General features: G+C 42.7%; 1 protein-coding gene across 4 annotated transcripts in view; it reads right to left on the reverse strand.

Annotated features, from left to right (window-relative positions):
* Positions 1-1,120: 1,120 nt before the first annotated feature.
* Positions 1,121-16,764, reverse strand: part of PRC1 (protein regulator of cytokinesis 1) — a 28,911-nt gene continuing 13,267 nt past the window's right edge. The window contains exons 4-15 of one of the 4 annotated variants that reach the window (XM_061179923.1): positions 15,392-15,625; positions 15,141-15,311; positions 13,976-14,125; positions 13,523-13,670; positions 12,582-12,718; positions 10,198-10,293; positions 8,955-9,101; positions 8,628-8,738; positions 5,650-5,760; positions 4,244-4,420; positions 3,876-3,917; positions 1,121-2,302 (exon numbers count right to left, since the gene is read on the reverse strand). In XM_061179923.1, coding sequence (XP_061035906.1) covers positions 2,231-2,302; positions 3,876-3,917; positions 4,244-4,420; positions 5,650-5,760; positions 8,628-8,738; positions 8,955-9,101; positions 10,198-10,293; positions 12,582-12,718; positions 13,523-13,670; positions 13,976-14,125; positions 15,141-15,311; positions 15,392-15,625 — 1,596 coding nt within the window. In that variant the 3' untranslated portion in view covers positions 1,121-2,230. The remainder of the gene's footprint in view (positions 2,303-3,875; positions 3,918-4,243; positions 4,421-5,649; positions 5,761-8,627; positions 8,739-8,954; positions 9,102-10,197; positions 10,294-12,581; positions 12,719-13,522; positions 13,671-13,975; positions 14,126-15,140; positions 15,312-15,391; positions 15,626-16,764) is intronic. The other 3 variants (XM_061179919.1, XM_061179922.1, XM_061179920.1) reach the window with 3 other exon arrangements.

Raw genomic sequence — 16,764 nt, forward strand, 5'->3', positions numbered from 1 at the left:
CTGTGAGCCACAGCTACTGAGCCTGCACTCTAGAGCCCACGACCCACAACTACTGAGCCCATGTGCTGCAACTACTGAAGACTGCACACCTAGAGCCCACGCTCCACAACTACTGAGCCCATGTGCTGCAACTACTGAAGCCTGCACACCTAGAGCCCACACTCCACAGCAAGAGAAGCCACTACAATGAGAAGCCTGCGCGTTGCAATGAAGAGTAGTCCCCACTCACTCACTAGAGAAAGCCTGCGCGCAGCAACGAAGACCCAACGCGGCCAAAAATAAATAAAAAAAAAAAAAGAAAAGAAAAGAAATTGGGGGACTTCCCTGGTGGCACAGTGGTTAAGAATCCGCCTGCCAATGCAGGGGACACGGGTTCGAGCCCTGGTCCAGGAAGATCCCACATGCCGTGGAGCAACTAAGCCCGTGTGCCACAGCTACTGAGCCTGCACTCTAGAGCCCGCAAGCCACAACTACTGAGCCCGCGTGCCACAACTACTGAAGCCTGTGCACCTAGAGCCCGTGCTCCACAATAAGAGAAGCCACCGCAATGAGAAGCCCGCGCACCACAACGAAGAGTAGCCCCTGCTCGCCACAACTAGAGAAAGCCTGCGCACAGCAACAAAGACCCAATGCAGCCAAAAATAAATAAATAAATAAATTTATTAAAAAAAAAAAAAAGAAAAGAAAAGAAATTGGAACCCTTATACATTATTGATGAGAATGTAAAATAGTCCAACCGCTTTGGAAAACCGTTTGGCAGTTTCTTAAAAAGTTAAACATACACCTACCATATGTATGATGCAGCCATTCCACTCCTAGGTATTTAGCCAAAAGAAAATATATCTCCATACAAAGACTTGTACATAGCAATGAAACCAGAAGTTTCCTAATAGTACCTCAGCCTCTTTATACATCAGGATTTAGGCTTTTTATTCCTCTCAAAAAAACTTTTTTCTCAGAATAAGAGATGTTCTTAATTTACAAACACTCAAAAGAATGTGAAAATCATACTCCCGACTAAAAATTTCTTGTATTTCTTTTAGTCTTTTCTGTTTTCCACAGACAAAAACCAACCAAAAAGTGACATGGGGAACAACGAAAACACACACCACAGTATATATCTTTGAAATATAAGTATACACATTTTAATTTATTTTTAAGAATATTTATATTTTAAAATCAGGACATTTATACGTATGCCTAAACAGCATGGCTGACACAGACCAAATCCACACTGGTAAGCTTCCAAGAACCATTTACTGTGCTGACAGTAGTACTGGTGCAGGCAGACGGAGAATAAATAATAGTGCTTTGGGGAGCACAGTAGTGATTGATAACATAGGGTAGGTAAAGAAGAAGCCTCATCGTGGACGCTACAGCAGGAACAGCTCCCCAGTACTGACATGTGCAAAGTTCCAGATCTCCACGACAGAAACGGCCCAACCCATCCAAACAGCCTCCCAACTTGGCTGGCAAGTGCAGAGGGTGGAGGAACTCAGGCACAGGGGGCACAAGGATGGGGAACTGGACCCAAAGAAAAACTGAAGAAGCAGAGTTCAGACAAGTACGTGTGTTCACACACACACCCCCACAGCACTGGCCTATATAACAAAACTGTACACAATTTAACAAAGGTGCTCCCAGCCTCCCTGTCACCTCTTTGGCAGTGAGTCGGGCCATCCCAACTTCTGACACACAGACATCTTCATCAGGAGGAAGGCTGTCCTGTGTGGTGGGGACAGGCCTTTAGGTGAGAGCAAAGCTATTGAAGCTATAGCATTAACTGAATATCCCTAAACAAAAAAGATGTTAATTGCTAATTATAAGTGTACAAGCCAAAAACTGCTTCATGTCCCATACCCCAAGCTTGGGCATAGTCAATCATTTAACTACACAATGGTGAAGTAAAACAAGCCCTTGACCATGCTTTAGCAAGTACAATTACGGGGTAGGGAAAGAAATTAGGTTCCATATGCTAAAATTTACACTTACTGCTATGAACTATGTTTTAATGTATTTCTTGAGTCAAAATAAAACCAAGTGTCTAAGGACGTACTAAGCTTATGATGGACTCTCATCTGTAACTCATTCACTCCTGTAAGTTAGGCCCATGGTAATGGAACCTGTCCAGGCTTTCAAGCGCATCTAAACTGAAGAAACATTAAAGCCACCCCTGTATAATTAGGCACAGGGCATAGGAAACCTCAGCTGGATGACTGATCAGGGCTTCTCAGGACTGGATGTTGGTTGAATTGAGGATTCGAGAAGTAGCATCAGATTTGGAAGCCTTTGAAAGTTCTCGCTGTTGAAAAATAAATAACATCAGTGGCGTTACTGTCCCCTCTCATGCATGCCCTGCCCTTGTAAGCACGGGTGAGTGTCAGCATACAGCCCTCTGAGGGCTGTTTCTCTAAGATGGTGGTCCCTAGCCCAGCACAGGCTGTGTTAGGAACAAAAGGGGAGGGACTCTGAACACCTTAGTCACAGATTAAGCATGTGCACATATGCCCCTTGATCCCTTTCCTCAGCCAGTCCATTCTATTAAAACCTCACAGAAGAGAAATCCTTTATACTTCACAAAGTACTCTCTGAGTTGTCAAGCTAGGTAGGCAACAAGCTTTGGTCTTTTGAGCCCTTTAGGAAACAATGGGCCAGAACATATATCTACCAATCCCTGGGGCTGAGGGCCTTGTAACCTGCTGGTGATCTGATCTCATGCTGGAGCACATGGTATAGAAGCAGAAGACAGAGCAGGAATGACCACTGAGAAAGGACAGATGTTAGCAGAGGTTAGTCTACTGGCTTCAGTGCTGCCTGGTGGAGTCTACCAGCCATAGCAACCAAAACCAGAAGAATCTCCCTCGGCCTAGCCAGAGAGAAACAGATATATGTAAGCAGCAAGTGGATGAAGTGGGCTTGGCTGAGCAAACAAAAGAGAAAGCTGGACTCTGTCCAGTAATCAGCTAGCCAGAGTGACAAATACCCACCTTCTATAGGTAGAACCACCCCTGTCAAGTAACTTGACAAAAGTAAAAGAATATAAAGCTAGCTTCAGTGCTCAAAATGAATGATAGCCTTGGGCAGCTGTCACATTCTCCATCACTGCAGCAAGAGAGTCGATGCCCTAGGCTTTAACTCAGTATCCCCCACAAGGGTGAGGGGCAGGCTCACCTCTCAACAGTTAGATACTGAGGGAAGAGAGAACACACATTGTTAAGGAAAGGGCACTGCAGTTAAGTGTTGGTAAATGTGGAGTACATTACTAGGAGCTGAAGAGCATTGTGAGAAAAAATTACTTTCTTCCAGTGCCTCATATATGCTTTAGCAGCTCAATGTGGTAGAAAATAGGCAAAGGCAAAGAAATGAGCATTGGCTAGCTCAGAGTAGACAGAAAGTTGGCAATTCAGCTCTGAGGGGTTAGTAAGACATATACTCCAGGAAATAATCAGCACACAGGCCAAGAACCTCATAGGCAGCACACAGCTGGGGCTCCCCTCCCCACGTGGTGGGGCCTCTATTCCTTGCAGCACATTGGAGGCCTTTAATCTCACAACTGGGGAGGGTGAAAGTTTTCTGTTGTGAAATAACATGATAAAAAAACTTTGCCTGACTTTAGATGGGGCTGAGAATCCAATTCAAGTCTGAACAAGTTAATCGGCAGGTTAGTCAGTCTGTTGGGAACTTAAGCCAGATATTTATTATTTCTGAAGTCCGTATTAGGAATTCCTGCTTCCTTTGTTAAAAAAAAAGGTTTTATGATAGTACAGCTGAGATTATTGGTTAGTGTAGCCCTGTGCCCAGATGGGAATGAAGCCAGCAGATGACAGATCAGTCTGGAAAAGGGACATGGGACATGCAGGGGTTGCCATACAGACCTGAAGCCCAACAGTGGAGCTGTCAGAGAGGGACGGATCCTTCTAAGAACAAAGAATTGAGACAATTACCAAGAACTCCACCAAGAGAGCACCAGGGCAGTGATTAGAAGGTTCACCTCCTGCAGCCAGGGAATGGTATTTCTTAAGCAGAAGGATCCAGGTTAAATGTCTGCTTGCCGCTGCCATCTTTCTTCCTATATACCACCCTTAAACCACCCCCACCTCATGCCATGGTCAAGTCAGGAAAGGGATTCTCAGCCTCCAAAGAACTGTCCTAACTAATAGCCTGGGTGCCCTTGGGAAGATACCCACTCTGCCCCAACTGTGTGCTCCCCAGGGACTGGTAGATATTAGAAAAGGTGAATTACCGCAAACTCAGAATAGGTGCTGGCAACAGAATTAATGCTGAAGTTGCGCCGTGGGGGGGCCGAGGCAGGGTACCCACCGCTGAAGATGCTACCATTGAGCTCCAGGTTCTCCTTGTTGGCTCCATGCTTGATGCCACGGGGTGTTTTTTTCCCTGAACAGGTGGAAGTGGTGACTGGCTGTAGAGAAAAGAAAGATCGACCAATGTATCATCCTTATAATGACCACACACATGGATTATCAAAGGCTGATACCATCTTTATATTATTCGTGTGTCTGTAATCCTATACTTCTGGCTTATTCTATTTTTTAAATTTTTATCTTTTGGCCACGCCATGCGGCATGAGGGATCTTACTCCCCAGCCAGGGATCAAACCCACGCCCCCCACATTGGAAGCATGGACTCCCAACCACTGGACCACCAGGGAAGTCCCTACTTTTGGTTTAAAAACATACAAATTCTTAATGATCTGCAGAACCCTTATCTTGAGCATAGTCTGTAAAATACCTGAAAGACCGAACACATTTTAGCACGCACTCCTCACCCCCTCCTTGGGTGAGAGTACCTATCTGCATCTAGTTGTCCAGTGTCACTGGGCTGGACCCACATGCAAGGACCTTGCTCAGTAGCAACTGAAGACCAGGCTTTGAACTGAGCCCATGGAGACTCTTCAGTTTCCCAGTCACATCCAGTGCTTCCCGTGATACCGGACGGGGCTCAAAATGACCATTCTCTTCTCTCATTTAGTTTTTGACAGATTAGCTAGCTTACATCTGTCAACTTTCAGCATCTCAATGATAACCGAATCCAGGGATCTTAGAAAGTGGAACAAGTTAGGTGGGGCCCTGTATGGCTGAACCATACTGACTCCTTTTTGTCAGCTCCATCTTAGGCCTGCAGTCCCATCCCCTCCCCTTCCTGCATGACTGAGCTTCAGCTTACAAGGAATGAGGCCAAGCCAGATAAGTTCCCTATCAACTTTGACCCTTGCCTTCATCTGATAAGAAAACTGGAAGAATGCCTTTTGCTGATGTAGATGATTAATGGTCTTGAGACCCTGAGGGGGAGGAAAACCACCCAGTTCCTGTCACTACAGATGTGCTTCTCCCTAGTACTGAGATTCTATTTTTAGCTTTGGCCCCCCCCTTAAATCTCCCCGTATCTCTTTTGCGCTTGAGTGCAGCTGCAAATGCCTCTGGGTCACTGTCTGCCCGATCCTGCCTGTATGCAAGTTACCCACAATAAACTTCATAATTGCACTTTATGAAGCTGCCTGCTTTGTTTTTCAGCCTCAAAGTTCCTTCTCAGTCCAGAGGATAGTATTCAATCTCTCCACCTCCCAGCAGTCCCCGGAGTACATAGGTTGGGGCAGTGTCGGGGATGTGCTTGTACACAGAGCATACTAACCTTGCTGCCAGAAGGTGGAAGGCGAGACACAGGGGAGCGGCAGACTGTCCCCGAAAAGACAGGCCGAATGCTGCTGTTGGCCGTAGCATTGGACACGGTGGTAGTGTTCAGCTAAGGAGAAGAACAGAGATTACTGATGTGAGATGACATGCTTAGCAGCCCATCCCTACACTACAGAGAGTGAGGATGGGAAGCAGTCTAAGATTGTTTTCATGGTGAAGAGCTTTGAGGACACCTGTGAAAAGCGTTCAGTGTTCCATCCAGCAGATGGAATTGTAAAATGGGACAACCATTTTGTTTCCAAAAGTTAAACAGACAACTATCATAAGACCCAGCCGTATCATTCTTGGGTATTTACCCAAGAGAAATGAAAGCATATATCCACACAAAGACTTACATATAAATATTTATAGCAGCTTTATGTGTAGCAGCCAGAAAACTAGAATTAAGCCAAATATCCATCAACACAGGCAACTAGATAAGCAAACTGTGGTATATATGTCCAATGGAATACTGTTCAACAATAAAAAGGGGTAACCTACTGATACATGCAACAATAGATGAAAAAAGTCAGACACAGAAGTATACATACTGTATGATTCTATTTATATAAAATGTTAGAAAATGCAAACTAATCAACAGTAACAGAGCAAAGCTGCAATTGCCAGGAGCTAGTGGGAAGTGGGTGGGGGGAGGGAAATGGGTGGTAAGGGAAGCAAAGAGAAAACAAAGGGGCAAAAGGAAACTTTGGGTGTGATGGGTATGTTCACTGTTTTGATTGTGGTGAGGGATTCACGGTGCATACATATATCACAGCTTATTAACGGGTACACTTTAAATATTATGTGTCTACTTTATTCAATAAAGCTGTAAGCTTTTTCTTTAATTGGAAAAACTCTAGGTGGATTAAAAACATTAAATGGGATAGCAAGACTATTCAAATACAAGACACAAACTAGGAAATACAACACAGGAAAATATCTGTGTGCCTCAGGTCCTGGGTAGGTTATTTGCAAGTACAAGCCATTAAAAAAACAGGTTGAAAACATTTTTACTATATTGATATTAAGAACTTTTCATTCATCAACAAAACACCATAAAGAGTAAAAAGACAAGCTACAGGGACTTCCCTGGTGGCGCAGTGGTTAAGATGCTGAGCTACCAATGCAGGGGGCCTGGGTTCGATCCCTGGTCAGGGAACTAGATCCCACATGCATGCCGCAACTAAGAGTTCGCATGCCACAACTAAGGAGCCCACCTGCCACAACTAAGACCCGGCACAACAACAACAAAAAAGACAAGCTACAGAAGACACACACAAATGCTGGGAAAAGCTATTGTAACACAACTGACAAGGAAGTAGCATCCAGAACATACAAAGAATTCCTATAAAATTTGCAAGAAAGAAACAAATGTTCCAACAGAAAAACTGTCAAAAACTTCTCAGAATAGGAAATCCAGAAGGCTAATGAACATGGCAAAAGGTTCAACTTCATTAGTAATTAGGAAAATGCAAACTAAAATTATAATAAGACATTACTTCACACCCATCAGATGGGCAAAAATTGTAAAGTCTGAAAATATCACATGTTGGCAAAGATTGGAGCCAGCGTAGCACTTAGGCACTACCACTGGAAGCGTAAATTGTTATAACTGCTTTGGTATCACAGACTGAATGATCAGTGCAGCCAGCACTTGAGAAATGTTTGAATGCAGCACTCTTGAGATCATGGGCCGTATCACCTAATCTTTGTGTTCTCAGCATCTAATAGAGAGATTTTCAAACTTTTAATGAAAACAAACCTTTCGGACTTCCCTGGTGGCACAGTGGTTAAGGATCTGCCTGCCAATGCAGGGGACACGGGTTCAATCCCTGATCCGGGAAGATCCCACATGCCGCGGACCAACTAAGCCCGTGTGCCACAACTACTGAGCCCACGTGCCGCAACTACTGAAGCCTGCACGCCTAGGGCCCATGCTCTGCAACAAGAGAAGCCACCACAATGAGAAGCCCGCGCACCGCAATGAAGAGTAGCCCCTGCTCACCGCAACGAGAAAGCCCACGCGCAGCAACAAAGACCCAACACAGCCAAAAAAAAACCCAAACCTTTCTAGAATTTTATAACATGTTTTTAAAATTTCGTCACATTATTTTCCTAATAAAAAATTAACTACCTAATATCAAACAATGGGGAACTAGTTTAGTAAATGACACTATGTCAAAAGAATAGAATATATAGCTAAGAGTAAGCATGTTATTTGAAGAAAGTTTGATGCTATGAAAAAAAAAAATCACAACCAATACCAACTAGGGAAAAAGCAGAAATCAAAATTATATGTGATCTCTATTTTGTGAAAATACACTATTTTAAAAAGCTTTTTACAGAAGCAGGAAAAACACCAAATATTCTCATTGGTTCTCCTGGAGTTACATTACAGGTGATTTTTAAAACATTTTATGTGTTATAAAATGAGTTGCAAGGGAAGAGGAAAATAATGCTCCACTTCATTTATTAAAGAAACGGTGTAAAAAAAACAAAGGAAGAAAGAAAGAAAGAAAGAAAGAAAGAAGGAAGGAAGAACTCCCTGATTTCCTGCTCTAGAGATTAAGGAGTATTAGGTATTCCATTTGCCAAGCATGAAAGTCTTCTTTCACATAGTGCCATGGTCACTTGCTGGAATTACAGAATGAACCTCTGAAGGTTCTCATCATTACAGAATGTTGGCAGCTGCTGGCCCCCGAGTTTAATCTGGGACTCAACAACTGGCACACATCAAAGCTGGCCACTCCTTGACCGTCACTGTCAAGTCCCTACTCAGGATTGAACTGCAGAATTGCATTCACACTGTCAAATGGACTCAACCTGGAAGGCTAGAAAAACTCTTTCCCATCTCTGCAGGACAGAAGGCAAGAGATGGGCAGAGCCCTAGCCTCAAAAATGCCTCAGACATGGCAGTTCATGCGGCCTCATGTTTACCTTGCGCACTTTGCCCGGTGTGCCAGGTGCCAGTCCTCGCCGCTTGTTGGGTGTTCGCGGAGTACTGCCATAGAGCATCTCTGTCTCAGTTTGCTTCTTGTTCTTTAGTTGCTATGTGAAAGTCAGAAGCAAGAGTGACAAATCCCAGAAGAAGAACAGGTCTGGGATGGGGGCAGAGGCAGGGCCAGAAATCTAGCGCAAGTCTCTGCACCCAGAGCTAAAAAGAGCTGCCATGAGCTACTCCTTCAACCAACCTAGAGCCCTGGCAGAGACTGTGGGCTGCTCACTCATGCTATCTTCTCCTCCTCCCAAACTGGGTTCACTTACTCGTTCCTGCTTGGCTCTCTCTTTCTCCAGTCGGTGCATCTCCCACTGTTCTGTTACATACTCCATGAATTTCTGCCCATTCACCACAAATGCCTTTGAATGCTCCTGTTCCCACATTTCAATCCTTGCTTTCAACTCCTCTTCCAACTGAGACCAGAAACAAGGACATGTTAATTACTTCAAATTTTTGGTGTGAAGCCCAAAAGAAATGATTCTCCCGAACAATGCCTCCTCCCTCCCCAGAGTATCATTAGCCTGACTTCACGTAGCTGGACCCACGTGGGAATAGGTTGGAGTGGCCAGAAATCAGTCTTGGGATGGTTCATTCATAATACACATGAAGGTGGGAAAACGCGAGAACCCAGAGCCTGACCACTACAGTTTTGGTGCCCGAAGTTGGAGGCAGCACTTGGGGAGACCAGCAACGTTAAATATGCAGTGTACACTACAGCGGCACTATCTGGGCTCCAATCTGGAATCTACCTCTTGCTGGCTGTGAAGAGGTAGGCAAGTTACTTAAGTTCGCAGTGCCTCAGTTTCCTCATCTGTAAAAATGGAATTAATAATACCAACCTCTTAAGGATGTTGTGACAATTAAATGAATTAATAAATGGAAAGCACTTTGAAACAGTATATGGCACTTAATTCAATAAATGTTAACTATTATATTATTAAAATAGAGAATAGTAATGAAGTCCAAAGCACTTTCTCAAAAGGTTACCTTGTGTTATGGGCTGAATTATGTCCCCTGCCAAATTCGTATGTTGAAGTCTTAATCCCCAGTACCTCAGAATGTGGCTTTATTGGGACACAGAGGTAATTAAGTTAAAATGAGGTCATTAGGGTGGGTCCTAATCCAACATGACTGGTAGCCGTATAAGAAAATTTGGACACAGACACATACAGAAGGAAGCCCATGTGAAGATACAGGGAGAAGACTACTATCTGGAGCCAGGAGAAAGGCCTCGGAAGAAAGCAACTCTGCTGACACCTTGATCTCAGACTTCTAGCCTCCAGAATTGTGAGAAAGTGAATTTCTGTTGTTTAAACCACCCAGTCTCTGGTACTTTGTTATGGCAGCCCTAAAAAGCTAATAAAACTTGATATTCAGTTGCTTATACTAGGTAGGCCCAGTATATACTTATTATCCTTACCTAAGGAAAAATGATTCAAAGCAAGAGATATACAAAAAGTGAGGTATTTTGTAGCCAAGCACCAAAAACTCTTTCAGCAACAATATTACCTTAGGGAGTGTTTTTTGGAGCTTGGCTCGCTGCTTTTCTTCTTTTAGAAGATTTCCTCCACGATTTGTAAATCGACTTGGATCTGAAGCTTTTCTCTGTGAAAAATACATTTTAATTAGAGTGAACCCCGGACAGTCAGACCAGTCACTTCTGCTAAGAATCCTCACTCTCATAAACAGATACATATTTTTAGGGAGACTTCAGAGTTTTGCATTCCCATCCACTTTTAGCAGTGAGAAATCGTGGCTTTCTAAGGCAGGGAGTGGGGTGTGAACACTCTGAGGCATATGCAAGATCATACACTGGGGTGCAGGAAAACTATTGTTTCCTTTTTAGTCTAAAAAGTAAGACAGGCTTTAATATTTAATGCACAATGTCACTGGCTCCCTTCCTGGGTTCAGATGTCACCAACAGGAAATGGGGTATGCGAAAGGACAAGGGGGAGGTCTACACTCAGAGGGTTTGGTGGTGGCACCCTTACTTGCCCACTCACTTCCAGCAATATTGACACAATGCAGCTTAAATGTGCTCAGTTAAGGGGTTTATAGATAATCTGGTTTTTATTAAATTAACCCTCACAAAATGGACAAAAAATGTAAAATGTTAGAGTTCTTATTCTTTTTAACTTTTGTTTTTTTCTTATTCTACAGTGTATACAGTATATCAGAACAGTAATATAAATGTATAATTTGTAAATATAAATTAGGTGAATACACTAAAAAACGGGGCAGATAATCAGAAAAGTTTAGAAACAATCTTGACAATTTGGGGGCCAAACTGATAAATTCTATTTCCTTTCCAGACTGCTTGATTATAAGCAATAACTAAAAGGAATGGTAATTAGCTTCTTATTTTTTCTTAAATACTGGCATGTAAACAAGGGTCGCTTATTTGGCTCTTTACTGTCTTTATATATATATATATATATGTGTGTGTGTGTGTGTGTATACACATGGTTTTTTTTTTACACTGAAGTACAGTTGATTTACAGTATAAGTCTCAGGTGTACAACACAGTGACTCACAATTTTTGAAGGTTATACTCCATTTATAGTTATTATAAAATATTAGCTATATTCCATGCTGTACAATATATCCTCGTAGCTTATTTATTTTATACATAATAGTATGTACTTCTTAAACCCCTAACCCTTTATTGCCCCTCCCCTTTCCCCCTCCCCTCTGGTAACCATTAGTCTGTTCTCTGTATCTGTGAGTCTGTTTCTTTTTTGTTATATTCACTAGTTTGTTTTATTTTCTAGATTCCACATATAAGTGGTATCACACAGTATTTGCCTTTCTCTGAGTTATTTTACTAAGCATAACACCCTATAGATCCATCCATGTTGTTGGAAAAGGCAAAATTTCATTCTTGTTTATGGCTGGGCTCTTTATTGACTTTTATTACTCCTCCTTCTTGCTTTCAACCAGAAGTAAGGAGTAACTGAGGACTAGAACACTTGCTCTTAAACAGCTGTGAGCTCTCACAGTTTTTTCCACTTCTGAGTCCTAGTTTCTTGCCTGGAAACTTGAAGGAGTTAAACTCCGGATTCTCTAAAGGCCTGTTCAAGCTCTAACAGGACCAGTATGAACCTGAGAATGAGTCTCCTTGAATTTCGTGCCCAAGGTGCCTCACTTGCCTCATCCTAGTCCCAGTTCTGAGCTCTAAAATGCTCTAAGGGAATCTATTCGTGCTAAGTCTATCAAAACAAAAGGAATTCAGAGTACACAAATGTGCCCCAAATACCCAGGCAATTTTCTAAGATAATAACAAAAGTTGGAAGAGTACAGAATGTTAGTTGCCTGCCCCAACATCCATTTTTCTCTCCTTCCTTAGTAATAGAACCTGAATTTATCTGCGATAGTGATTCTCCCAGCCTCGCCAGTAGTTGGTGTGGCATTTAAGCAGAAGTGCTGTGAAGAGAGCCCGGGAAAACCTCTTAGATGGGGTGGAGGGGCAATGCCTTCTGTGTTCCCTCCTCCACCACACTGCCTGAAACGCTGTGGTGGGAGCTCTAGAACCACCCTGGACTGGAAGATAAGATCCACCCCTTAGTGGTAAAGGAGCTATGAGCTGGAGAAGCCTGGGACCCCCTGACTGTGGAATAGCCATACCTGTCTTGCACTGCCTACCTTTAGACTTCCCTTATGCAAGAAACTTCAACCTTATTGAAGGCATTAATTTTGGGGTTTTCTCTTACATGTTTCTGCATATAAGCTTGACAAATACAGATGGGTTAGCAGTAATTTACAGACTTAATGATAAAGATGGTATTAGAAACCTGGTAAAGAGCAAAGGAAACAGGCTTCTGACTCTATACAGGGGACGCTTTCTTAACACTTCACTGTACTCTAAGGAAAACAGACAAAAACTAAGGCAGTACCTCGAACTCTAAGAAAAGCTTCCAGCTTTCTTCCCACTTCTGGACACCTTCAAAGAGTTCTTTGTGAACCTCATAGTAGTTTCTTAACCGCAAAATCTCGGCATCATGGAGCTGGAGCAGATTTTCTGTGTAGTCCTCTGCAAGATATAGGCCCAGTAGTTTTAAAAAATCCCTCTAGTGTTTAGTATCCCAATTTACTAATCCCTCATCCCCCTAAAATGGAAACAGAATTTTCTTCCTTACAGTAAAAATGATACACAAGTAAGTGTATGTTGTGGATAATAAAAGCCAGGTTTGTCCCAATTAGGCTGGTGGGACTAGAGACTAAGGGACTAGGGTGTGGACTAAAAGGACTAAGATTCTCAAAACTCTGTCATCTCTTGCCTTGTCTTAGGTTTCTTTCATATTCTTCCTTTCCACCCTGCCCAACAGAGGGCTGAGTCACAGAAAATGTCCAAAAATGTTGAATTTAGTAAAGACGGCTTCATCTTTATATTCAGTTCAGGTCAGACTAGAATTCCATTGGGCCCTGGGGTCATACTTCGTGGGCTCAAATGTGGGCTCTGCCATTTACCTGCTGTGTGTCTCTGGGTTAAGCTAGTCAACATTTATGTGCCTCAGTGTCCTCATCTCTTGACATGAGAATTAAGTCAGATAATCCTGTTAAAAGTCTGACATTGCGCCTGGCACAGAGTAAGTAACCTGATAAACTTGAGCTTCACAACTACATGCTACAGAGATATACTGCTTCAGAAACCAAGAGATCCCTTATTTCCCAACAGCATTTGCAAATGCTTATTTGAACGGGAATGGCAATTTATGCTGAATGGCCTGGAAAGGTAGCAATGTCTGTTCAGTAGAGGAAATACTTCCCAGTGAATGTCTGCACTTGTAAAAGACAAGTGAGCAGGCCACATGAAGAGCGACGCTTCTGTACGAACCAGAATAGTAAGGGGCAAAAGCTTGTCTCTGCTCCTGGCTATAAAAACACTGGTCCCAGTACTGAGCCAGCTCCACTCGTATTGCCTCAATCACTTTCTTCATGTTTTGCATTTTCAGTTCTTCCAACCGATCCACTTCTAATTGCAGCTGAAACAAAGAGACCTGTTAAAAGTGCTTGTCATACTTGTATACTCACGTAGGTTTGCAAAATATTTCCCCCCTTTTTAATAAAATTACAATACAAAACCACAGAGGTAAGTCAACACTCTTTGTAACAATGATATCATAGGAGCCAGAAATCTAAGAAACATACGCGAAAGATAAAAGATGAGCAGGCTACTGCCACTCGTTTCTGATGCTTGTCTTAAAAACAGGCTCACTCAAGGCAGAAGCTGGTAAAGACATCAGACTTGACACCAAAATGCTGACCCAGCGCCCTTTGGGTTTCTTACCGCTTTCCGGACCTTGGCCTTTGACCCAGTCATAACTGTGGCCACAGCTTCTCTCTCTTCTGCAGGTATTTGCAACCTATCCCAGAGTTCTCGTATCTGAGCACGCAGCCCTTCACACACTGCTTCGTTTTGTGATTTTCGCATTTCCAGCTGCAGCAAGGAAAGCCAGTGGTTATAGCAAAGACAGCAGCACAGAGAAAACTGGCCCTCTGGCCTCCCGCAGAGACACATCTGTACCCACATGGAGCAGAAGCACTTTTACAAGACTGTGAAGAGGTGTGTTTTCATGACTTCTGAAAACAAACTGTAAGGCTGTCATTATGATAGGATCTCAGACCCCAAGAATTAGGATTCAAATTTTTAATTAAAAAAATTTTTCTTTCAATTAAACACTAAGCTAATTCAAATGACTATTATTATTTCATCCAAAAATCTCAATTTCAGGGGATTTCCCTCATGGTCCAGTGGGTAAGACTCCCTGCTCCCAATGTAGGGGGCCAGGGTTCGATCCCTGGTCGGGGAACTAGGTCCCACACACATGCCGCAACTAAGAGTCCGCATGCTGCAACTAAGGAATCCACAGGCTGCAACTAAAAAAGATCCCACGTGCCACAACAAAGACCCAGCGCAGCGTGAATAAATGAATGAATAAATAAACATTAAAAAAAAAAAATCTCAATTTCACATTCTCAGAGCTATATATAAATTAAGGTTTTTGTTTAAAAAAAAAAACAAGGTTGTGCTTCATATAATACTATTATCTTTTTTTTTTTTTTTTGGCTGCATTGGGTCTTCGTTGCTGCATGCCGGCTTTCTCTAGTTGCGGCGAGAGGGAGCTACTCTTCATTGCAGTGCGAGGGCTTCTCATTGTGGTGGCTTCTCTTGTTGCGGAGCACAGTCTCTAGGCGCGCAGGCTCAGTAGTTGTGGCTGGCAGGCTCTAGAGCGCAGGCTCAGTACTTGTGGTGCATGGGCTCAGTTCCTCTGCGGTACGTAGGATCTTCCCGGACCAGGGATCGAACCCGTATCCCCAGCATTGGCAGGTGGATTCCTAACCACTGGGCCACCAGGGAAGCCCTATCTCATTATCTTAAAGGAAAAAACTGCAGTTTTCTCAGATTGCTGGATACTATGGAGATCCCAGGCCGTAATTTGAATAGACATTACCTGCCGTAGCAACTTCTGTAGTGTTGCAATATTTTCCAAAGATAAACAAAAGGCATCTTCATCTTCACAGACCACATCTCTTTCAAAGCTTGTGTCTGGTGTGTGTTCTAATTCTTCCATACACAGTATGATCTGTCTCTTTATGTTCACAAACTCCTCACGCCTAGATGCCTATTAAAAAAAAAAAAAAAGATTACAAGATACCTAGAGGAAAGTCAAATGACTTTTAGGAAGTATGAATGTAAGCACACCTTTGTTTCCCTCAAAGTTGCCACGTGTTGTCTAAACTGGCTCAGCTCTTCTAAGCTGGGAACTGAGGTGCTGTCAATGTCATAGTGGGGTGTGCAAAGAATTTCACACAGTTCTTGATCTTGTTCTTGAAGTAGTTTCAGATCTTGTTTTCTCTCCTTTTTCTGTTTTCTCATCAGTTCTACCTGAGTGCGCAAATCCTTTTCTAGCTGCAAGATGGTGGTCTCTCCTTCTTCCTGTATGAGACAATGTACCATTGTTAAGGTTCCAAGAGGATTTCTTCAAAGGAAGAGAAGACAATGAAAGAGGACTAGGATGACAGACTTTTAGTTAAACTTACAAATAAATCAACTTACAGCTAACAGAATATGGCACAAAGAGGGTCCCCTAACAAAGGTCCCCAATAAGGAAAGGTACCAGGGCACTTTTACAAGAGGTAAAAATTGGTTGAAAAGCTTATTTTGAATTAGCTATAGGGTAGTATATTTAGCTCCTAACTAAATGTTTATCCCAATAATCCTAAACATCACTTAACCAATAAAAATCACTTTAGTACTCCTTGCTCTACTCCTAACTGATAAGCAGAAGAAAAAAAGAAGTGGCAGTTATATGTCCTATAAATTTTATTCAACATTGGTGAACTAAGAACTGTCATATAATTTAAGGGAGATGTACCACTGTATATGTAACTTCTCACCCAACTTCATATTGCAAATAAAAAAAAAAAAGACTAAAGAAAGAAACTATTTGTCCAAAATCAATGATATTTATGCCATTTGTGTTGATTTCAGGAAGCTCTACTGATGTCACAGTCCGCCTGATTGCTCTTGGCTACCAGAAATGAATTAGCCTTAACCCTTTAAAGACAGTCTCCTCCTCCTAGGCTGACTCCACTGAGATACCCAGGCAGTTCTTTCTGTAACAGGGAGAAGGACCTGAGACCTTATTGGTACCACATTAGCCACTGTGTGCTGTCCTTGCACCCACATCTATTCTAATTACCTTCCCAATCTCCACGTTTGTCTTCATTTTTATGATCCCAACACTGTTTTTACCCGTTCTAACCAGGGATATATGTTTTGGGGTCCCTCTGTCATTCATGTCATGCTTGCTGGTGTCCTCATTCAAGTCCGATTTGTGCTGGACCACAGGACAGCAACCTCTCAGCAAGGTACACAAATAAACATGGCATGCCCTGAATTTGACTACGCTCTCTTGATATTCCAGCTGTGGATACATCTCTTCTCAAGTGGCCATTCTGGCTCGTTCAGTGATGTGTAGCTTTCGGGTATGAAAAAATCCACAGAGGCAGGTTTTTTGGGTAACTTTTCCTTATATCACTAGTCACTTTTGTTTCCTAAGTAGCTCTCTTCAT

This window comes from Eubalaena glacialis, chromosome 2 (genome assembly GCF_028564815.1).
Source record: "Eubalaena glacialis isolate mEubGla1 chromosome 2, mEubGla1.1.hap2.+ XY, whole genome shotgun sequence".
Classification (NCBI taxonomy): Eukaryota; Metazoa; Chordata; class Mammalia; order Artiodactyla; family Balaenidae; genus Eubalaena; species Eubalaena glacialis.